At 42.1% G+C, this 23591-nt stretch overlaps 1 protein-coding gene and 1 non-coding gene across 3 annotated transcripts in view; both read right to left on the reverse strand.

The window, feature by feature from the left end:
- Positions 1-23591, reverse strand: part of AAK1 (AP2 associated kinase 1) — a 165050-nt gene that overhangs the window by 44614 nt on the left and 96845 nt on the right. For both annotated transcript variants that reach the window (XM_025354861.1, XM_025354862.1), the window contains exons 3-10: positions 22197-22305; positions 20301-20443; positions 12459-12580; positions 10723-10804; positions 10107-10239; positions 7237-7340; positions 5066-5145; positions 880-1034 (exon numbers count right to left, since the gene is read on the reverse strand). In XM_025354861.1, the coding sequence (XP_025210646.1) occupies positions 880-1034; positions 5066-5145; positions 7237-7340; positions 10107-10239; positions 10723-10804; positions 12459-12580; positions 20301-20443; positions 22197-22305 (928 nt within the window). The remainder of the gene's footprint in view (positions 1-879; positions 1035-5065; positions 5146-7236; positions 7341-10106; positions 10240-10722; positions 10805-12458; positions 12581-20300; positions 20444-22196; positions 22306-23591) is intronic.
- Positions 94-225, reverse strand: LOC112605469. The gene has a single exon (XR_003115457.1). It is a non-coding gene; the product is annotated as a small nucleolar RNA SNORA36 family (small nucleolar RNA).

Below are 23591 nucleotides of genomic sequence, written 5' to 3' on the forward strand. Positions count from 1 at the left end.
GTAACTTGTCTGCTAGTCCAAGCTCTTCAGCCTCTTCAGTCCTGTCTCTTCCAGGCGTCTTTAACTGTTGATGTATTAGACCCAACCAGGCATTTTTGTAGGCTGGGAGGCAAATGAATAAAATAATGCTTTCTACCCAATCATCTCCCCTAGCCCATTTCAATGTCCCAAAGTCTAATTAACAGAACAGGGAAGCTGCCCTGGACTGAACTCAACACTTTGGAAGAGTCTTATTTCTTTAAAAGCAAAGGGAAATATATGAAATAAAGAGGGAGGATAAGGTTCCAAACTGCAAAAATTAGGGCCAAGTCTAGAAAAAGAGACAACGGGCTTTAGTGGTCTTGGAGATGTATCTCAGAATTCAAGAAGGCCTCCCCTTTTGCCAGCCATTTGCCATACAATTTCTTTTCTTTTTTTTTTTTGAAATGGAGTTTCACTCTTGTCACCCAGGCTGGGGTGCAATGGTGCCGTCTCGGCTCACTGCAACCTCTGCCTCCCAGGTTCAAGCGATTCTCCTGCCTCAGTCTCCCCAGCAGCTGGGATTACGGCGCATACCACAATGCCTAGCTTTTTTGTTTGTTTGTTTTGGCAAAACGGGGTTTCATCATGTTGGCCAGGCTGGTCTCGAAATTTAACTCCTGACCTCAGATGATTCACCTGCCTTGGCCTCCCAAAGAGTTGGGATTACAGGCATGAGCCACCATGCCTGGCCACTGCCATACAATTTCAACGGCAGCTGCCACCTGTTCCTCAAGGAACACTGTTATCTCTGTGTGCCTCTGGATTCCAATCCTAAAGCAAACCAGGCTTTCCAAGACTTTCCTGTTGTCCAGAATGACAAAGAGGTGTACTGAGTTTCAAACCAATATAGATACAAACCTGCAGCCTGAGGTGGGGGCTGAACAGTGGCCCTCTTCCGGGGCGTTAGGGCGGGCTGGATGGGAAGGATTCCTGGGTTCGGCTGAGTCTGCCCAGCTTTAGGCCTCTGGCGGGGTGCAATTGAAGTCTCTGTGGTGGGAATGGGATCTGTCAGTCTAGAAAAGGAAAAGAGAAAGGTTCATATTAAAGTATGCAAAAAATGGAAGCGGGTGGGCAGCGGACACAATGCTTCTGCTTCCACATCCACCTGAACCTTCCAGGTCTGCTTAATCGATGCTTCCCAAAGGATCTCCCACAGGATGCCACTGTTACTAGACCTTCTGAAAACAGGCCTGGTGGGCAAATAAATTTTTAACACACTGATCAAAATATATTGAGTGGCTCTCCTTCTAGCAGAACTTTTCATGTGCGAATATGCAAGAAGAATCTCAAAAACAATGCTATGTAGAATGCATTCTCTTTACATTCTCTAAGCATTCTCAAGTTTATTTCATCTTGTGGCCCTTTTACCTAGTACGTCCTAGGATTTCCCAAAATACCCTTTGGGTGATAATGTAAAGAGGGGTTGGAGGCACGTGGTTTTCAGATGCAAAGAGAATTCAAACTTGGCTGCAACTAGCTGTGAAAGTGGTCTTTCTACAATGAAAAGCATGCAGATGAGTGAATCTAACATGGCAACTGGAAGGAAAAAGTAAATAATTTAAGTCAAAGGATTTAAAATTGGGAAGTGTGACAGAAACTCCATTTCTTCCAATATACATACTATCTTTTTTCCACAGTAACAAAAGTTTTAACTGGGCACAGGGTCACCCAGAGTAAAAATCACATTGCCCAGTCTCTTTTGCAAATAGGTGTCAACTCGTTTCTAAGTCCTGGCATTACATGAGATGTAAGAAGATTATCATGCGGCAGTTTTCATCAACCATAATAAATAACTGGTTCAAGCCTTCTGTCTTCTTCTTCAACTATTCCTTGATCCTGCTGCTAAGAGCAGGAATGTTGCCATATTGATCCATGCAGTCAGGGCTACACTGTAGGAATGGTGACGTGGTTAGCTTGAGGAAGTCTAGATCCCTGAGGGCTTCATGGAGCAGAACTGCCATGCTGGCCTTGGACTACTTACCTCCAGATTTTGTTTACTCGAGAGAAAAAAATAAACATCTATCTTTTATACACAACTGTCATTTTGGACTTTCTGTAACTCACAGCCAGACCGACACTTTCAAACTAATATAGGGAAGACTGCTTGCTCCTTGTGAGGGTGCAGAAGCCCAGGTGCTAACTTTCACGAATTTACAGTAGTCCAGGCAGCAAGTTACTACCTAACTGAGATCAGAGTTGGCCATCCTTTGAAACTCCACTTTAGAGACTATAACTGGGCTTAGGCCAAAATTAACAAGTTTCAAGAATATTTCCAAAGCATGTTTTGTCAAAATATTTCCAAAACAGCCTCCATGAATGCAAAACAGGAAGCAAAGCAGCTGGCCTCATGTCCTTCCCATGACGTACCTCCAAGCTCCATCCTAGGCCCAGAAACTTTGCACTGGCAACCTGTTAGAGGGATGCTCTTGTGCTAGCTGGGGAAGTGGTGACATAAAGGCTATCACATCTGGGGGGCTATAACTTGGGCAAGGGAGGTGGGAAGAAGAATGGGACATGTGCTGGAGAAAAGAAGAAAGGTGTAAGAGAGAAAAAGCCAGCCGGGCATGGTGGCTCATGCCTGTAATCCCAGAACTCTGGGAGGCCGAGGCGGGTGGATCACTTGAGGTCAGGAGTTTGAGACCAGCCTGGCCAACATGGCGAAACGCCATCTCTACTAAAAATACAAAAATTAGCCAGGTGTGGTGGCATGTGCCTGTAGTCCCAGCTACTCGGGAGGCTGAGGCTGAAGAATTGCTTGAACCTGGGAAGCGGAGGTTGTAATGAGCCAAGATCACGCCACTGCACTCCAGTCTGGGTGACAGAGTGAGACTCCATCTCAAAAAGAAAAAGGGGAAAAAAGAAAAAGCCAAGGGTGAGGGAGCTGAACAGGCTTCTGTAGAAACCCAAACAGCAGAACCTCCATGTTGATCATCTCTTGAGGGGAACATCTTAGAGCAATGGGATCTGGAGCCGAAGAAAACTATATTTGAGTTCTAGTTCCTCACTAAGTAACTGTGTGATAATGGGCATGTCACTTTCCCTCTTTCAGCTTTGGGTACTTTATATGTAAAAGGGAAAAACACATATGCCTACATCAGAAGGCAGATGTGAACATCAAATGTGTCAGTAACTATGAATCTGTTTTATTAATTGTAGAATGTCCAAAATATTAGTTTGTATGGACTTCAATGTGTCTGTTTTGTGGAGTGGAGTGGGGAAAGGGATCATTGCTTAGCCTCTGCACATATCATGTTTGAGCCTACTACGAGACAGCCATGAGCACAAAAGACTAAGCTACTTAAATCAGCCCAAAAACAACTCCCAAAGAGGTGAGCATGGCCGAATTAGTGAAAGAAATGGACAGACTACAAAGTAACAAGTTTTGTTTGTTAAGCAAGTTTGCTACGTTCATTAAAAATCAAAGTCTCACTATTTTAGAGGCACATCTAAAATAACTTCATGTACACAGCAGGCATTTAATAAATACTAAAGAATTTTTTAAGATACAGATGTTATTTTATTTTAAAATTCACATATTCCCATCCAGAATACTTTGTTGATGCAGTTTGCTGTTAGCACTTCCTCGCCATGGTGGTATAAAAAAGAGGAGTATAAATAACTCCTGTGCTACCTCTAGAATCTGCCATTTGGAAGGTGTGGCAGCCATGCGAACGTGCCTTGTAGACCTTCATCTACAGGGAGCATAAAACCCCGATGCCCAGATGCTGCATTCCTAAAATGCAGCACTAAGTCCACCACTGCTGTGGTGTTTGCCCTGGCGCCATGCTTCCCATAGGTTGCTGCCAGCCCTAACCTCCAACCCACGGGAATTCCTAGGAGATGAGGGACTATCTGCTGGCTGACTGGCACAAGGACCCCAACACCTTTGGTGAGTCTTACGTAAGTTGTGTGACAGTCTAGGTCACTTCACCTATGCTTCTCCTCCCTCTCTCTGGGTCAGATTTGCACTGCCTTCTGATGGCGTTCCCAGGCTTTCCTGACTCCCTCCCTGTTTTCTCTCACGTGGGCATTTCCCCAAATAACATCTTTGTTTAATCCTCTTTTGGCATCTGCTTTTTGGAAGAACCTAGGTTCAATAGACTGTGATTAGCTAAGACCCGGAGAGTCTTCTGCTGTTCATGGACCTGCTGCTTTGACCTGCACTTTCCTAATGTGGTTGGAGCCATAGAAAGTAAGAAGGAAAGGGAGGCTGAGTATTAAGAGTGGTGAATGTGGCTAATCAAAAGTCAGGACACATGTTTAGTATACTTTTTAAAAATTTTAAAAAGAGATGAGGTCTCGCTGTATTGCCCAGGCCGATCCCAAACTCCTAACCTCAAGTAATTCTCCTGCCTCAGCCTCCAGGGCAGTTGGGACCATAGGCACTTGCTACCATGCCTGGCTAATGTTTCGGATACTCTTGTACTAGCAACAATTTATTTTATTTATTTATTTTTTTTTTGAGATGGAGTCTTGCTCTGTCACCCAGGCTAGAGTGCAGTGGCGTGATCTCAGCTCACTGCAATCTCCACCTCCCGGGTTCAAGTGATTCTCCTGCCTCAGCCTCCCAAGTAGCTGGGACTACAGGTGTGTGCCACCATACCCGGCTAATTTTTGTATTTTCAGTAGAGACGGGGTTTTGTCATGTTGGCCAGGCTGGTCTTGAAATCCTAACCTCAGGTGATTGACCCTCCTTGGCCTCCCAAAGTGCTGGGATTACAGATGTGAGCCACCACACCTGGCCGTACTAGCAACATTTAAAGTCTGCTGTTGCCTCATCTCTGAATGCCCCTGAGCCTATTCCCATGCAAAGAAAATAGCTTTAGAGTTCTTGATTCTCTTTCAAATGTAGATCACAATGTTTTATGATACTCCTTTTTGGATTCCCAAAGAACAGTTTCTGCCTAGGCAAGACAGAGCTTGCTTTCCTGATCTGTGCAGCCCCTGGTCACGACAGCATACGTAAGAATCAAGAAACACAGGTATCCTTCCCTGCTGCTGTGGCAATCCAAGGAGGACATGTGCTCACGAAGGCATTTCTTACCTGGCCTTTGGCTGGGTCTTTTTTGCAGCTGCCTCACTGGCTTTCACTGGTTCAGGAAGCTTTGCAGGAATGGGAGAGTTCTACAGAATTGCAAACAAAACAAAACAAAACAAGGACATTGTAGATTTCTTTGTTAAAGAATAAGCAGCCTAATTGGGACTGAGAGCTGATGGAAACATATTTTGGGATCTTCTGGAGCAGCTTCCAGGCCCTGCGGTCTGTCTGGTAGAGGGAAGGAAAGTTAACCAAATGCATGTCAGACTCAGCCATAGTCAGGGAAGAAGAGGAGAGAGTAGCTTGTGTGCAGCACACATTCCCCGATTATTCTCTACCTTCTGTACCACGCTGAGTCACTGGGGCTTGATCTCAGTACACTTCTCCTATGCCACAGCTTAGACGTGATGCTATGAAAGGAATGGGAAGGAAAAGTCTGCAGTTGGTATTATTCTGGATCCCAGACAGATCTTCGTTCGAGCTTATCAATGTGTCAAACCAGGGTGCACTGAGTCTGCTAGTCAGAATGCTCAGAGAAAACCACAGCCACCCCTGTGTATGGCTGCTGAGCCAGTACCCTTTCCAACATGTGAGGCACTACTCAGTCCACAACCCAAGGAGAGTTCCTCTGGCTTGAAATCTGCACTATCCATCTAATAATGCCTCATGAGGGAGCACCAGCTAGCTGTCCCTGACCCTAAAACAGGTGCTTACCACTACTGAGTACCAAACGACATGAGACTTGTGAGGTGTACTTTTGAAAAACTAGCTACCAATCTGAATGCTTCCACTTACATCTCACATTATTTAACTTTACGAATGGGAAAGTGGGACTACAAAAGAAGAAAGTCATGTTTGGTTACTGCACAGTATCCCTCGTTTTAATCTGGGAAACCCAACACACAATACTAGTTATAAAACTGGCCTTTTAGGAGGGTCTTCTCGCTTCCTTCACGTTTCCAGGTGGGGGGAGATTTTTCTGCTGGAAAACTTCTAGCACTTCCTCTTCTTCAAGCATTCCTCTCCCAAAGGAGAAGAGTTGACTTCTGTGACTGATAAGACTGTGGAAAAACTGAGCTGGCCCAGTTTGCTGTTGCCCTCCTTCCTTTAGAGAAGAGCCGGTCCCCCAGGAATCAGGTGTTTACATCTCAGTCATGTGGGTCTAATGCTAGGGAGCCTGACTGGTCGAGCTGCATCTTCTGACTCAAGCTTATTAGTAATAAAGCCAATATTCTGAGCTCCACCTGGATGACCCCACATCTGATTTCAAATGTGAGAGTGAAAGAGGAGTAGCGCCCTTAAGCCCCAGCAGTGAAATCAAAAGTTCATTATTCGAGGAACTAGCAAGAAAATTTCAGGTTAGAATCTATTTATTATAGCATCCATTCACAAAATATTTAAGAAAAATAGATCACAATATGACATGAAAAATATGCAAGGATTTTTAGTAGAGACAGGGTTTTGCCATGTTGGTCAGGCTGGTCTTGAACTCCTGACCTCAGGTGATCCACCCTCCTCAGCCTCCCAAAGTGTTGGGATTACAGACATGAGCCACCACGCCCAGCCGTATTATCAACATTTGAAGTCTGTAAAAAGGACATATGCAAGCATTTTACTCTGAAAACTGTGAGTGCAGAGTTTAGGATTACTAAATGTAGAAAACATTCTTATGGCTTGATGTGCTGGAAGGACAGAGAAAGAGGAGTGTGAGTTATAAATGGCCAACAGCAGAAGCAAATCAAGAAAGCTCTGCTGCAAGGAAGGAGAACAGGGACAGGGGGCGTAGGTTCTAACAGGCATGGGGGCATGTCCAAGGCCTTGACTCAGGAAAGCAGCCTGCCTAATCACCTCCAGGTGACTACAACAGGCATGTGGCTCTTAGAGAACTAGAAGAGTTGACAGAAATGAAGTTGGTCAATCTTCATTCAAAGTGTCCAACTCAATCCCTAGGGCATTTTTTTTTTGTTCAGTACAATTGCTTCAGTTTTATAATTAAATTCCATGGGAAAATTGGATTCCCTTTATGGCGATTGCTTCACAATTAGCTTTGCTTGAACGCCCCCTAGTAGATAAAGCAAGGGACATCTATATTCATTTAAACAGCTGATTAACACCCCAGGAACTCAAAATGGCCATCTGATAATGTTTACCCCCTTTAAGTAGCACCATTCACGTACCTGTACATTTGGAATTGGGCACTCTTTCTTGAGTAGCTTAAATGAGAAGTAGGACACCTGGTAAATATCCGGCCTTTTGTCAGGGTCTGGTTCCAACATATACCCTAAGGCAAACATACGTGAATTTATTTAATAATATTCCAACAGTTATTACACTAGTTAGGAAGCATCATTCCTCTCTCTATTCCCAATGTTTTGTTTTTAAACTTTTATTTTTCATAGAACTCAGACAGTATAATTAGCCCCTTTTCTCCCCCTTAGAAAGAGAAGCTCTAATGTTCCTGAAATATTTAATATCTATAAGAAAATAAAAATAAAATATGTGGATTATAACAAAGATACTTAAAGTTCATATTCTACGCTTTGCACCAGAGGGACTCAAGCTCTCAATATGAAAGTTACTACCTTCATACTTTGATACCTAGGAGGTTACACGGTCTTACCACTCAAGCTTTCAATATGAAAGTTACCACCTGCATACTCCAGTACCTAGGAGGTTACACAGTCTTACCACGGGCTTCCTTGGTTCATCTTATCTTACTAAATGAATGATTATTCTTAATAATTATAACCAAAACCCAAATTTCATGAATTTACTTATTCTTTTGTTGGAAATATTAGCTGGTTTCCAGATTTTAAAAAATTACAAAGTAACATATGCATATTTACTTCTCCTGTGACCTATAGATCAATTGTCTATTTCCAGGTCCTTTAAGCTTCTGCCTCCCTGAGGCTGGAAAAATCCTTAGGAGGAAAAAAAATCCTTAAGAAGACCACAAACATACACATATATATGCAAACAACAACACAAGGCAGCTGACTGCTTAAATAATAAAGTGAATACTCTGGACACTAAGTTCCAAAAAGATCAGGGAGGCTGCAGCCTTGTGACCACCTTGCAGAAGAGGCAGAGCTTGAGCTGGCCCTTGAAGGCAGGACAGAAGTCAGTCAGGGGGGAAGCAGTGAAAAACACATTCCAGTTGAGAGAACAGTCTGAGCAAAGAAGGACGTGGAGAAAGACAAGAGAGTGTCTTGCTGCAAGTAAACAGAGGAGCCAGAAGGACAGGGTAGAGAGAAGGCTGAGTGGGTGGCATGCAATCAGAATCAGAATCTTAAATGCCATGCTAAGAAGCTGAGCCCTACTGTGGGACCATTGGCAAGCCGCTAGTTTCCTAATCAGGGACATGAGAGGTGGTGTTTTATAAGAGGAAACTTTTGGTGAGGGTGTGCTGGATGGGTTGAAGAGAGAGGAGAAAAGCTGGTGACCAGTCCAACAGTAGAGGCATGAGCTGACAGAGTCTGTATATACTATGGTGACAGTGATGTACGTATAAAGAAAATAGTAGAAACTCCAAAAAAGGAATATGACTGAGAAAATGATTGAACCTTTCCTCTCTCTTGCTAGCTGGATCCAAAGAAATCTTAAATTTCACTTTTATAGGCTTCAATGGTGATACCACTGAGAGAAACTGAAAAGAGGGCAGGGGAACTAGGTATTGAGGGTAAAAAGAAGGAAGGAGGGCTAATGATGATAAACTTAATTTTAGCTCTGTGCGTTTAGGGTGACAGTGGAGTTGCCAAATGTTCTGCAAGCAGTTTGGGAAAGATGTCCATGGTATAGATATTCATAAAGAGTTGTTTTTCCCAATATGAATTTACTGCATAAATGTTTTAAAAATTATCAAAAAATAATACTAGTCTAATATTAAAGTTGGCCATTTTCCCATATTTCCTACCAATCTCACTTACATGCCTGGAATTCTAACATGAATATAATGCTTTATCTCTTAAAACAATTCAACAATTATTAAATGTCATAATCTAGTCCTTTAAATATTCCTCCTTTTTTTTGTTAATAAATGGAAGAGGCTGATTGACAAAATTGGCACAATGGAATGGGCAGCACCTTAAAAGCTGTATCTATGTTAAGTGGATAAGTTATCTACATTTTCTCAGTTTCAGTTTTCTCATTTGCATAATGGGAATAATTATACTTAATATATAAAGGATTTTAAGAATTAAATGAGGCATAAGTAAGCCCTCAACAAATGTCAGATGCTCCACTCACATTTGCTGCTTCTATTTTTTCCAGTATATCCCCATGCAGGACCCAAACTGGGTTACTCAAGATTTATAATCAATCCATAACAGTTAAAACTTAGATGTTAAGAGTCTTGACCAATGTGGAAAGATGATAAAAATCTCTGCTTCTTTAGCATTTTAGTATAGGGGCTTTGTGCAAAGATTATTCTTTTTTTTTTTTTTTTTTTTTTAAAGATTACTTATTCTACCATCTGGTTAATGAATGTTAGTACATATGCTTGCTATGATGATACCAAATAGTGGGGAATCTTAAGACTATTTTTAAGAAAGCATTGAGTTTAGATGCATCTTATCAAAATCCCGTGATTAACCTAAATGAGAGGAAAAACCTGGTTCCATGGAGTTATATAGTCTTAATTATGTATTCACCCCAGTGAATGCACTGCAATCATTTTCATTTGAGTCGCTTCCAGTTTTGCAAAGATGAATTTCTTATCACTTGATATGAGTCAGCTGGACTCCTTTGGTACCGAAGCTTTCATAGAGACTGCAACAGAATATAGAAGCACTGTTCTGCTCCAGGCAGTTAGGATTTCTGCTTGGGTGGCTGGGCTCAGGTGTGAAACAGAACTTCAGATTTCTAGCAAAAAGACCCACCACTCTAACTAGACACTGTTACATTGTCTTTGAGTTCCCAATCATTATCAACTAATTTCTTTACCTTTGCATCTAACTCATTACTCCTGGAATCTAATCCCCCTTTATCGCCCAATTCATTCTTTGTGATCAGAAATAAAAATATGAAACTAGAAGCTTAAAATACTTACTAATTAGGCAGTGCATGTCTTGAGAATATCGAGAATTATCAGGAATTGTGAAGTTTCCATCACAAATTGCCACCTGACTCTCCCCAAATGGTAAAGTGAAGTAGCATAATTTATACAACAAACATCCAAGAGCCTAAAAAAATAAAGATAGCAGATTGCTACTAGTGGTTTATTTATCATGACTCTAAATGGATCTAATGAGAAACTGGCACCATTCACATTTACTAGCAGATATAAAAACTACAGACTATTAATATATTAGAAACGTGAGTTTTAGAACCCAACACCACTGTTAGCAGCTGAGTTACAATATTTCTACCATTATTACCAAATTGTGCTCCAGTAAAGAATAAGTATTTACCTGTTTTGCTCTTAAGAACCAGTAACATATGCATGAAAAAAAAATCTAAATAATTTCCACTGAGCTTGGAAGTAATTTTCTTTATCATGCTTCAAGAAGCAGTGGCTGGTATTCTCACATCAAGAACCTTGAGGGGCAAGTAGACAATGATATGGTATGGTAGCCACCATGCTATAGCGCTGTGTGCATAAACCTTGGGAATTTACAGTCAAGACTGCTGCTATCTGAGGTATGGATAGGTTACTTGACACCTACCCAAATGTCTGCCTTCGTAGTGATGATTTTGCCACTGTACAGGTTGACCATTTCTGGTGCTCGATAAGACAGCGTTGTATATCTACAATCAAGAGATTCATTTTTTGTTAAATATGTCAATACTATAATTAAAAACCAGGAGCAGCAGAAACACTTTTTTTTTTCTTTTTACATTAATAGAATCCCTGGGAGCGATCTGCAGAAGAGAGTATGAAATATTAGTACAGATAAAATGAAAGGCTGTCCTTGGTACAATCATATCATCACACCATGGCCCTCTGGCAGCAGTCCTCCTAGTCTACGAACATGTGGGGACTCAGACACTAATGCATTAAATAATTTCTTTTTTTTTTTTTTTTTTGAGACGGAGTCTCACTCTGTCGCCCAGGCTGGAGTGCAGTGGCCGGATCTCAGCTCACTGCAAGCTCCGCCTCCCGGGTTCACGCCATTCTCCTGCCTCAGCCTCCCAAGCAGCTGGGACTACAGGCGCCCGCCACCTCGCCCGGCTAGTTTTTTGTATTTTTTAGTAGAGACGGGGTTTCACCGTGTTAGCCAGGATGGTCTCGATCTCCTGACCTCGTGATCCACCCGTCTCGGCCTCCCAAAGTGCTGGGATTACAGGCTTGAGCTACCGTGCCCGGCTGCATTAAATAATTTCTAAAAGCAACTTTTCTTGGTCCTCAAATGACAAAATCTTCTCTTACCAATTCTTATTCTGATACTATATTTTGCCAATTTGTTGTTTTTAAAATGGCCTTTACATGTGGCTCAACACAGAGATGTAATACTGACTGTGGTACTCTGGAGAAGAGCAGAAAGTGGGCCCTGGCTGGGGTGAGGAGTGGATGGAATCAAGAGCCCTTCATCTTTGCTCCTGGAATCAGGTTGAAATAACAGTTTTATCTCTCGCTCCAGAAAAAAGTAGTATAAGCACATCCTCAAAGTGAGTGTCTTGGTGTTACCAAGCATGTGATTTATGCTGCTTTAGTCTCTAGATCCCAGATGGGACAGGTCTAGGCATCCGTCAGGGCCTTGGGTCAATCAGTGTCTTCTTGCCCCAGACATGGTTGTCTGGGGTGATGCATGAAAAGGACAGAGAAGATCAGGATGTAGGTGTGCAGGCTAGACTGTTGACTTATTAGTAGTAATAGTGAGTGCTGTTACCTGTAAAAAATCCAACAATGTGGACATGAGGAGAAAATGGGTCAGGCTCTTATTGGAGTCACAAATCTAAATAAGCTTTTTCTCATGAAAGTCTGTGATTCAGTATCTGCAGAGACTTTAATAACCTACTCACCATTATTTCCACTTAGATTGCCTTATGAGCAGGAAGGAAGGAGCAATTTAGGGTTCAGTAAAAAGCACATCTGTTTGACTGATAATGTCATGGCTGCTGTGATCATACTTAAAAACATCCTAGTACTTTATATTATAGTGTGTGCACCTCTCAGCTTTTTATAGGCTCTGTGACATCATAAATCAAAACATCTATGTGCAATGACCACAGGACCACTGATAAAGAGCTCTAAGAGTCCTTCCTTTTACTCTGATGTATGCTTATAAACCCCTCCTCATTCTTCACTTAAAGGCAAACAACCCAACTGTGACCATGATGCTCTGAGACAAAGGACAACTATCACCATTCTCTCCCCACCCTGATCTTCTCACCCATAAGCTGAAAGTAAAGTTGCTCATCTGATTGTGGACAAAACTCCATGAAAGGAGAAAAAGCTTACTTCTTAATCTCATCTTCTACTGCATTGACTCCCTCAGTTTGTGGATTCTGGAATTTGTTGGTGGCACTTCCAAAGTCACACAGGACATAGTGGCCTCGGTCATGCAAGAGGATATTTTCAACCTGAAAAACATTCCCCAACCACCCATTCCAAGATATCATTTAGTAATGCACGTGAAAATTTGGTTTCACAGTCACATAAATAAAACGTTTTATTTCTGGCAGTCTCATTAATGTGCACAGGAAAGTTATTCCTCTCCAAGTATCTCAACAGGGGTCATCCCAAGTGGAACACAGGAGATGCAGAGTAACAGGGAAAAGTGGGTGAAGAGGGCAAAAAGAGGAAACTCCACAGTGGGGGATGCAAGAGTGCCATTTTTGTAAATTTCAGCCACATTTCTCACCTCTGCAGAAACCGTCTTCATACTTTCAAGCCTCTGACCTGTGCCTTTGCTCTTGCTCTTCTTTTAGGCCAGGATGCCCTCCACAATCCCTACCTCCTTAGCCAGCTATCAAAATCTCGTTTTAAACCCCAGGTCAAATACCATGTCCTTTTTGAAACTTTCAGGCTCCCACTCAGATAACATGTCACTCTTTCCCTATTGTCCTTCAGTATTTCATTCTCTCATGATATGAATTACTTCACTTGGACCTTATAAGTACTTATATAAATGTCTTTACTACACTAGGTTAGGATATTCAGAATTAATACTGTTTATGTTTCAGTTACTTCTCAATGTGATAAAATGCCTGGGGATAAATGGGCAGTTTTCCTGTTAATGTATTGCCCTAATTTTTTAAGTAAATGAATTCTTTGGGCAGTGAGTTAGGAGTTCTAGACAGCAGGGATCTTGTAACGCCCCAAATCTAGAGAAATCCCTGGTATCAAAGGATTCTACTAATGAAATGACAACTCCAAAACAGTGTACACTATGTACTCAAGGTGTACTGATTTTTGGTCTAGATGAACTGAGCTGACTAGTATGCTGGAGGACAGGCCTGGCTATGTGTGGGGAGTAAAATGGCAGCCAAAAAATCTTGTTAGGCCATTAAGACTGTAGTCTCCATTGTCTTTTGTCTTCAGCCTTCCAAAGACTGACCGCCTTTGGAAAACAAAGGCAAGAGTAGACTATAAGATAGTCTACTCTTAAAGATAAGCTCCTCAAAGATAAGCATCATCTTGTAATCATATTCTTGGTCTTCTCTACCTAATGCCTAACAACATGCTTGGTATAAAAAATGTATGTTGAATGGAATAAACCAAAAAACACTGTGTGTGTGTGTGCATGTGCGAGCAAACCTGGTCTGTCAGGGGCAAGATAGGAGCCACCAAATATCCAGGCCATACTACTGTACTACTACTGATTCTTTTAAAAACAACCAGTCAATTATAATAAGCTCTAATTTCTATACTTGTTTCTATACCTTCTTTTAATTCTTCTAAGAATTACATTAAGTATATTTTATAGTCTGTATCTGCCAATTCCAACATTCGAAGTGTCTGCTGCCAACTGATTTGCAGTTTATTGTTTCTTATTCCTACTAAACCTTGCTTATGGTGGTGTTGGGAGGAGTTCTGTTGTTTCATTAACTTATGTTCCTTGGAACTTAATCTGTACAAAGCTTGTGAGATCTGGGTTTAAAGTCTATTGTTCTTCCAGAGAGGATACACTGATGTAGTTGGGGGCAGTACTGCCCTGGAATTACTTTAATCTATAATTTTGACCTTGGAATTTCCAGCCACATAGGTAGTTTGAACTACGGCCATCAACCTTCACAGGTATGTTCCATGATTAACAATTCTTAAGCATAGGGTTATGAATTAAGAATGATTAGAAGAGATTCGTTCCTTTGAGATAAGGCTGAGGCATGCAAATATTTCCATCATCTATGTCTTTTTTATAAAGCTTACCAGTTTAATCTACTTATACAAAGTGACACAGTCAAGCTTCCTGAGCATATACACACTTTAGGAATTCAAAATAATTCCAACAAAACAACGCTAATGTTTTCAATCTAATTTAGAGGTTATAAAAATAACAGCCATCATTTTCTGAGCTTTATTATTGCCAGTACTACTGTACTCAGCATTTTACATGGATTATCCCACTACATCCTCATAATCCCAATATGATTATTATCCTTCTCTCGCAGATGGAGAGAATGAGGCTCAGAGTGATTAAGTCACTTGCTAAATGTCACACAGCTAATAGTTGGTACAGCTGGGAAGTGAACCTAAACAACCTCACTCTAGAAAGGACAGGCAATTATATTCCCGCTACAGGAAGCAGGTTAGAAGCAGAGCAATTAATAAAGGCCCCCATCCTTACTTCCAACTATAGTAGGGGTGATGATACTTGTTTAATGCATTGGGTGCAAGCTTAAGGACAGGACTTTCTTAGTGCTTTATGTTCAGAAATGCCCCTACAATAGAAATCTAGTTAATAAGGAACCACGTGTCTAAACACTAGCCAGGCTGATTTGTTCCATGTCTCCTAAGCATTCCATACATAACCTAATTTTTCCTTTTATTCAATTGCTCCTTTTATTCAACTGCTCACTCTCTACTCAAGTTGTAACTCCCGAGAAAAACCTTTCACGACCAGTCCACAAAATCTACAGAATTGAAGGCCTTCAGGCCAAATCAAACCATGCCCACTTGTTACTTACCTAAAGTTTATGGCTGCTTTTTAACTCTGACAGCAGAGTTGAGCAGTTATGACGAACCTAAAATATTTATTATCTGGCCCTTTGTAAATAAATTTTGTAAACCTTTGGTAGGTAATAATCACTGATAATCATTTACAATTCGGCAATGTTTCTTTCACTGTGGGTTGGTATTTAGCTTCTTATGTATTTACGCTTGCCTTCCCAAGTAAGACTACAAAGCTTTAGAAAAAAGGGCACCATATTATGCCTGTGTATCTCCCATAATGCCTTGTCCAGTGCCGTACACATGCCAGGGACCCTTAAATGTTGGCAATGAAATCACTTATTCAGCATCATGCAGCAACAATCTTCCTCCTTGGCCTCATGCACCTGGCAGGGCTCATGTAAAATCATGCTTCTCCTATTGGATGTGTGCACTCCCTTTCTGAATCAGTTTCTACACTTCTAATGCTGGAATGTACATCTAGAAAAGCTCTTATTACCATACATTTATCAAAGAAACACGTTTCACACAAAGGATAAACACAAAGGATAAATGCTTGAGGTGGTGGATACCCTACTCACCCTGATGTGATTATTACACATTGCATGCCAGTATCAAAATGTCTCATGTAACTCCTATATACACCCATTATGTACCCACAAAAATTCAAAACTAAAAAAACAAAAGAAACACGTTTCAACTCCTACTATATGCCAAGAACTTTTCTAGGCTCTAGGGATAAGGCTGTCAACACAACAAAGTCTATCCTCTCACGGAGCTTACCGTTCAAGTGGAGATAAGAAGAAAATCATTATACTTGCCTGGTAGTGATAAACATTATGACAAGAAAGCAGCGGGTGAATGTATGTACGGTGAAGGGGAATGCTATTTTAAATAGTATAGTCAGGGAAGGTCTCTCTGAGGGGAACAGAGACCTGGATGAAGAAGGAGCAGCCATGGGCCATCTCGGGGAAGAGCACTCCAAGCAGAAAACAGCAGCACAAAGGCCCTGAGACGGGAGAGTGCCTGAAGGGTCTGGGGCACACAGGCAGGTCACTGTGGCTGGAACAGTGCTGTGCATGGCACCAGTACTGCAAAGAAAGCTGAAAACATGGGAAAGGACCTATTATGAACCAGTGCTGTCAGAAATGGGGAGACAAGATAATGTGGAGCCGTGGAGGAAGTGAAGGACTTACAAAAGTGAAACCAATAACAGGAACAAAGCATAGACACCAGAGTGATAATAACAGTAATAACTAATAGCACTTATTAAGTGCCAGACACTGCTCCACAAACTTTTAAAAACCTAGAGTATTTCATATAATCCTTACAAAGCCTTGTTGTCTCCCTTAACAGATTAGAAAAAAGAGGCCAGAGAAGCTACCTAACTTGTCTGAGGTCACAGGCTGGTAGGGCAGGATTTAGGCTCAGGCCACCAGACTGCCAGCACCACACCCTCACTCACTGTGCTGATATGCACTGTGCAATTAAGGGGGATGGACAGTTGAGATTGGCGAGGAAGGAGGAAGGAGAAAGGGAGAGGACCAGAGAAGCACACAGACAGCAGACTGAGGAAGGGCACTCGGGCGCCACTTAGCATTTTTCTCAGGTCAGCAGCACATGAAGACAGCCATTTTAGGAAAATTAGCTTGGCAAAATTGAGGGAGACGGAGAAGGAAGGCAACGACGGCAGGTACAGCAGTCTGGGTGTGAGATGACTCGGGCCGGGTATAGAGAAAAATCAACAGGGATGGAAAGGGATAAGTGGGTATGGACAGATTATGTGAGATTAAGAAGGTAGAAAACCAACTACACAGTCGTACGCCACTTTCTGAAAGCTTCAGAGAATTTGCAGAGGGACTTTGTTTTTGGCAAAGTCCCTTAGGGTGAAGCTCAAGATTGGTCACCACTGCTTTCAATCCCGAACCTTTCCATTCTTTGAGAGTGTGATGCTGCTGACCTCATTTCCCAGCCTCTCAGCTTAAGAGTGCTATTGAAGTTGTCACTGTCAAATTCTGCTTACAGCTTTAGCAAAAAGATCTAGAAGGCTACCTCCTACTGACCTCTTCATCTCGATATTCCAAACAGGTATGGCATTAGACATTTCAGTCAGAGAATGTATTGCCACTGCAAAATTTGAAGGATTAGATGAATGCAGGTTTTCAAACCTGTGTTTCTAAAAATGGGACAAGAATCTTCATCCTATTATACTTCATGAGATCAAAATCTCTATTCTGACAAAAGAGGAGACATCTATGACTTTTTCGACATGAATGTGCTTGTTAAGCCTTAACCCTTTCTTCTCCTTTCTTAAGTGCTTGTACAAATAGCATGGTATTCAACAGAATAAAATGGGAGTGAAAACCCGTGGCCTCCGTTCTGGTTTGATCACTCAACTACCTGTGCCGGTCACAGCCTTTCTGTGCGGAGGTTTCCCCACTGGTAAAGAAGAGGGCTGGCTTCGGTGACCTTTCCAGATCTACAACACCATGATCTGCAATCCTGATCTTTGTCTTTCTCAGAGAAATGAAAATTTAAAATGAGGAAAATGATTAAAGTGTTAAAACAATGTATTAGAGGAGAGGTCTTCAGTATAATAGAACAGCACTTCTGGTACGGTTATTTTTAGAACATAAGCTGCTTAAGGACAGGGACCACTTTCAGTTTATTTCGTCTGTCATTGGAAAGAAAGACTGCACAGGCAGCAGAGAGGGCAAGGGGGCCTTCCTCGGTTCTGCATGTGAACCAGCAGACCCATATGCAGAGTGGCACTGGCTCCACAAGGCCCACGGTAGGCCTGGCCTGTGCTCTTTCCCACATCCTACTGACTTTTATTCACAATGGCATCTCCTCACCAAATGGAAATCCTGCTCACAGGGAAGCAACTAGCATTTTCTCTGGAAAACAGGAAAACAGAGAACTCTTTGGCTCTGACTGTTGCTAGAACTGTGGTGGCTGGTTCCCACAGTGACATGGAGCTCAGAGTGGCTGAGACTATGTGATGCAACGACAGAGCCAGGGTGAACAGGAGCACTTGGGGACGTTTCACTCGGACCTTGGGAAGCTGCAGTTGCAGCAGGCAACTGTAATTGTCCGTCACAGACATACTAGCAGACAGCAATAAAATCTAACGTGCTAATGAAAGGATCTAGATGGCATCGAGTGTAAGATCTGGGGAGTCAACGACTAAAAACAACAGCGACCAGGACTTCTCTGCAACAATCACAATCCAGGCCTCTTCCCATGGTCCCTATATCCAAGGTAGAGGAGAAAGAATCTCCTGAACCAGTGAACAAATTGGCAGCATGACTGATGATCTTCAATATTGATGAAAACACAACCACAGAGTCCAATACAATCAGCTCTCCTTATCTGTAGGTTTCACATCTCCCCCCATGCAACCAACCATGTATCAAAACCCACAGATACGGGGGACAACTGTGTGTATTCTCCACCCGCAGATGGTTCAATCTGCAGATGTGGAACCCGTGGATACAGAAGGCCAACTACTGTGTGTCCAGCCAGCATTGCGCTGCCTCCCTCTTAGGAACACTGAGGTGCAAGGGGTAAAGCACTGAGGGCTGGCTGGGGAATGGAGCCTGGTAACCTCACTCAGCCTTTCACGCCGATTTGCTCTGCATTCCCCTGCCGAAACATCTCGTGGGCTGTTCAGTGCCATGAAGGAGGAGGCTGGGGTCCGTTGCCTTAGCCCTCCCACCAACCTACTCAGCATCCCAGGCAAGACACTGAGCTCTGTCCCCAGGGTCCCATCACTGGGTGATGCTGACCCAGCACCTCACTGTAGCACAGGGAATGTCACCGGGCAGTGCTATCCTGGTAACTATGTAAGCTGGACAGGTGTTATTTACTGGTATGACATGATTATCATTCAGGCTTCATTTAATCCACTAAGTGTTTAAAAATTAATATAAAGAGGGCTGGGCATGGTGGCCCATGCCTGTAATCCCAGCACTTTGGGAGGCCAAGGCAGGCGGATCACTTGAGGCCAAGAGTTCGAGACCAGTCTTGCCAACATGGTGAAACCCTGTCTCTACTAAAAATACAAAAATTAGCTACGCGTGCAGCAGGCACCAGTAATCCCAGCTACTCAGGAGGCTGAGGCATGAGAATCATTTGAACTTGGGAGGTGGAAGCTGTAGTGAGCCGAGATTGTGCCATTGCGCTCCAGCCTGGGTAAGACAGCAAGACTTCATCTCAAAACAACCAAAAAAACAAAGTTAATATAAAGGAAGACTCTGAGAACATGGGAATATTACTTTCTAAAAGGATCCTCTGTGTCCCTCTGCCTCTTCCCCTTGTCCTCACCTCCGAGCCCTTTCAGGCATTTACCCTGCCAGGCATGTGCCTAGAGATTGACAAGCACTCCCGCATTCAGCCTCACCACCACCCTAACCGAGCGGGCACTGTTGGCTCCACTTTACAGATGACGAAACTCAGGCCCGGAGAGGCCAGTGATCTGAGGAGAAAACCAAGGAGCCTGGGAAGGGGGAGCTGGGGAGAAGACACTGTCACAGGATTCAAATTCTGGCACTGTCCTTCCTAGTTATATGACCTTAGGCAAGTCACATAACCTCTCTGCTTCTTAGTTTCAACTATAAAATGTAACAAAGAATGTCTCCCCCTGAAGAGACACTGTACATAAAATGTAGTAGAGTACATGGCACATAATTGCTGCTTGATACATGCTAAGTTGAACCCTAACAAGGTGCCAATTCCATTCAACAAACACTGTCAAGTGACTACAATATGAAAGGCACGGTGCATGGTGATGGCAATTAGGACAACTAAAAAAAAATCAATTCGTTGATTTTGCAAAATATGAAATAAGACTTTAAAAACCAAGCATCATTGTTTACTAAGTATTTAAATTAAAAGTATTATTTTTCACAATCCTGAAAAAGTGGGGGGAATATATCAGGAAAAACAGAAACAACACAGGCTCAGGCATTTGATAATTATAAAGAATTTCTGGAGGCTACTTAAGTAATAAAACTTATACCTGTACTGTACTTTTTCCTTTGTTATTTTCTCTCCTCAGGCAGAATATAAACATAAAAATAGGGACCATACCTTACATTTCTCTCACATCCCCACAGTATCTACTCCATCCCTGGGGCAGACAGAAAATATTCAGTGAGAATGCACGTCATGAAAGAGCGTGGTCTGTACCTTCAGGTCCCGGTGGATAATAGGGGTTTTGCATTGATGCAGGCGGGCAACAGCCTCACAGGTATCACAAAATATCTGGAGCACTTCGTTCTCTGTAAAGCCTGTTTGCAGGCGCTGGTTCATCAGGTTTACCACCTGGCCACCTGAGGGGGTACGTACAGGACAAAGGAGAGGTTATAAACATTCAGACTTGTCATTTAGTCTAAGAGAAGTGGTCTGGACTAACCACTGACTGAGCCAGGATTAAAACCTAGTTGTCTTGACTCCCAGCTTGGGGTTTGTTTCCTTATAATTCAGTGTCTCCTCTAATGCATCAAAAATCGTTTCTTTATTTTATAAAGCACCCCAGATGTGAGCTGCCCTCGTTATGTCTTCGAGATTAGTAGAACTGATAATATGGTCCTGCTGTAGTTGCCTGGTTATACCGTGTCCATTGTGTATGAGACATGGCCACAGCCTCAACTTGCCATATCTTTTAGTAAGAATCAGATGGCACAACAGGTCCAGGGAACAGGAAGAAGATGGTTTTATAGTCTGAACTTCAGGAACAGCTTAGTCTCTCTGGCTTCACTACTTACTGCTTGGCTTGCAGAAATGGTACCACCAACAATTAATCTCCAGGACCAAAAGATTGATGCCCTCACTTGCAACATTATCCAGACGTCTGGATGCTCCTACTGCCTGATCTCTAAACATTTTGGTATCCAAAAACGAATGAGCAGGAGGAAACAAACAGTCAAGTTCAAATTTGGTGGTACTTTAGGAAATCAGGTAAATAGTTAATACAGTAAGGGCTGAAATTACTGGTTAACATCACATATTTTTGGGATTAGCAACATATTTAATTTATGGATAGTATCTTTTTTTTTTTTTTTTTTTTTTGAGACTGAGTCTCACTCTGTTGCCAGGCTAGAGTGTAGTGGCATGATCTTGGCTCACTGAAACCTCCACCTCCTGGGTTCAAGTGATTCTCCTGCCTCAGCCTCCCAAGTAGCTGGGACTACAGGTGTGCACCACCACGTCCAGCTAATTTTTGTATGTTTAGTAGAAATAAAGTTTTACCATGTTAACCAGGATGGTCTTGATCTCTTGACCTTGTGATCCACCCGCCTCAGCCTCCCAAAGTGCTGGGATTACAGGCGTGAGCCACTGCGCCCAGCCTATGGATAGTATCTTAAGTGTAGGGAAAATGTTAATGGAACTAAGGGTGATTACAAAACACAGCACCAAACAGTAAGGCGCTGACCTAAGCCAAACCTCCAAACAATGGTTCGATAAAATGCAATTAACTATGAAAAAAATTCATGCTACAGTCTGAATTTCCCAAGATAAACGTTTTTTGAAACTTGAAGCTTTCAATGACTTTACTCCACTGTTAACAGCTGCATCATTTGAATATAGCCTCAACTTACTAGGAATTATAGCTTTAGAGCAAGGAGAGGAGGGTCACTTCCATTAGACGAAAAGGATTCTTTTACCCCGTAACACATGAATGATGGTAAGTGGGAAAGAGAACACACAAGTGAGGGAGTTGGGGAAGCTGTACTGTTTCTTTTGTCCATCTGGACTTGAGTCTTTATTATGCGCCTTCATCATTTGTTATATAGCATCACAAAGAACATTCATTCTCATTCTTATACATCCTCATTTATACACAAACACCAAATCTTCCTAAACCCAACAAAAATGGAGGTTTATATTATCTACACTTTCAACTGTCTGTACCATTATAAGAATAACAAAGAGTTGACAGCAGACTGTATCTTTTAGTTTTCTCATCTGTAAAACCAGAACATACTATACAGTGCAGTGCACATTAAGTGAAATGACCCGCCTAACCTTGACAATCAAAATGCTAGAGAAATGACAGCTTAAGGGGATGGTTCATATACATACCTCTACAAAAGTCCATCAGAATGAGCACTTCCCATACATCACCGCTACTCACATTGTTGATACTAGAATCAATGTAACCCACAATATTCTTGTGCCCTGACAGGTCCCTCTGTGAACAAGAGATGAGAAATATATTGTTAGTTTCAGATGCCAATAGGACAGAATTAGCCAGTCAGTTCCATTAGCTCAGATAATTTAAATACAGAGATGATACAGGGTTGACAGAGAAGACTAAGGAGCAGGGTCAAGAACAGGTTTCCAGTGGTCCCTGAGATTCACAGCTAGATCTTCAATAGCAATTCCATAACCCCACTAAACCAGAGGACACTCCAGAACCTAAATTCTAGAGTCAAATGCACAGAGTGCCTACTTGCTTACTGCATCAATGCTCCATGTAAACTAGAAGCAAAGACTCCCCTCTCCAGAAACACGGCAGGGGGTAAAGAGTAGAGACCGTACGAACTACTTAAATATATTAACTTCTAATTAAGAAAAATAAAATTGATGTTTTTCCTGGTTTTAGGGGACAAAAATTAATTCAACTTGACTTTTAAATAGTTCATACTGTTTTCTCCCTTTGGGAAATCTACCAAAAAAAAAAAAAAAAAAAAAAAGCTATTTACAAAGTCTTGAAGGGACTACAATAGCATCCAGACCTAAGCATTTTGCTCATAATTAGGCCTTTCAAGCCAACCAACTGGGATATAAGATGGGCATGTTTCCAGCTCTTCAGTTGGAACTGCATGTGATCTCTCAGGGCTGCTTGGATGAATTTATTCATCCAACCAACATTTGTTGAGCACTTCCTATGTGTCAGGACCCATCTAGGAACTGGAAGTGGCCTCACATTTTGGTATAGTCCTTTCAACATCTCCAGAGAGGCAGCTCTTTGCAACGATCATGTTCAAAACCAAAGTAATTAAGAAGTAAGTTGAGGAAAGAAAAAGAAGGCAAGCTGGGTGATATGATTTTTGCACAAATGCAAGGTAAGGTTTTATTTTTTAAACTAGTTTTAACAAATTGTCCTACTTTTGTTTCAAAAGGGTGAGGGGGAAGGAAAACTTGTGGTCCCCTGAGAGTCACCATACAAACTTAGCAATTTGGACAGTGAGAACAGAAACTACCACCACTCTAACTAGATTCAGCTGTTTACAGTGAAAAACAAATTTCATAACAAAACAAGAGAAAACCCCATGGTATGAAGTGAACACACCTGAACCCTGGGCATCAAAGTTCAAACTCATTACAGCCTTCCTCTGAGTGATGGGTTGTGAATGACTATTGCCTCAGAAATGGCAGATGCAACAAAAGTTCAGACAAAAGTAGAAAGGCTTTGGAATTGGCAGATGGAAGTCACCGGATACTTACGTGAGAGTAGTTTCAGAGAACGGATGG

This window comes from Theropithecus gelada, chromosome 13 (genome assembly GCF_003255815.1).
Source record: "Theropithecus gelada isolate Dixy chromosome 13, Tgel_1.0, whole genome shotgun sequence".
NCBI lineage: Eukaryota > Metazoa > Chordata > Mammalia > Primates > Cercopithecidae > Theropithecus > Theropithecus gelada.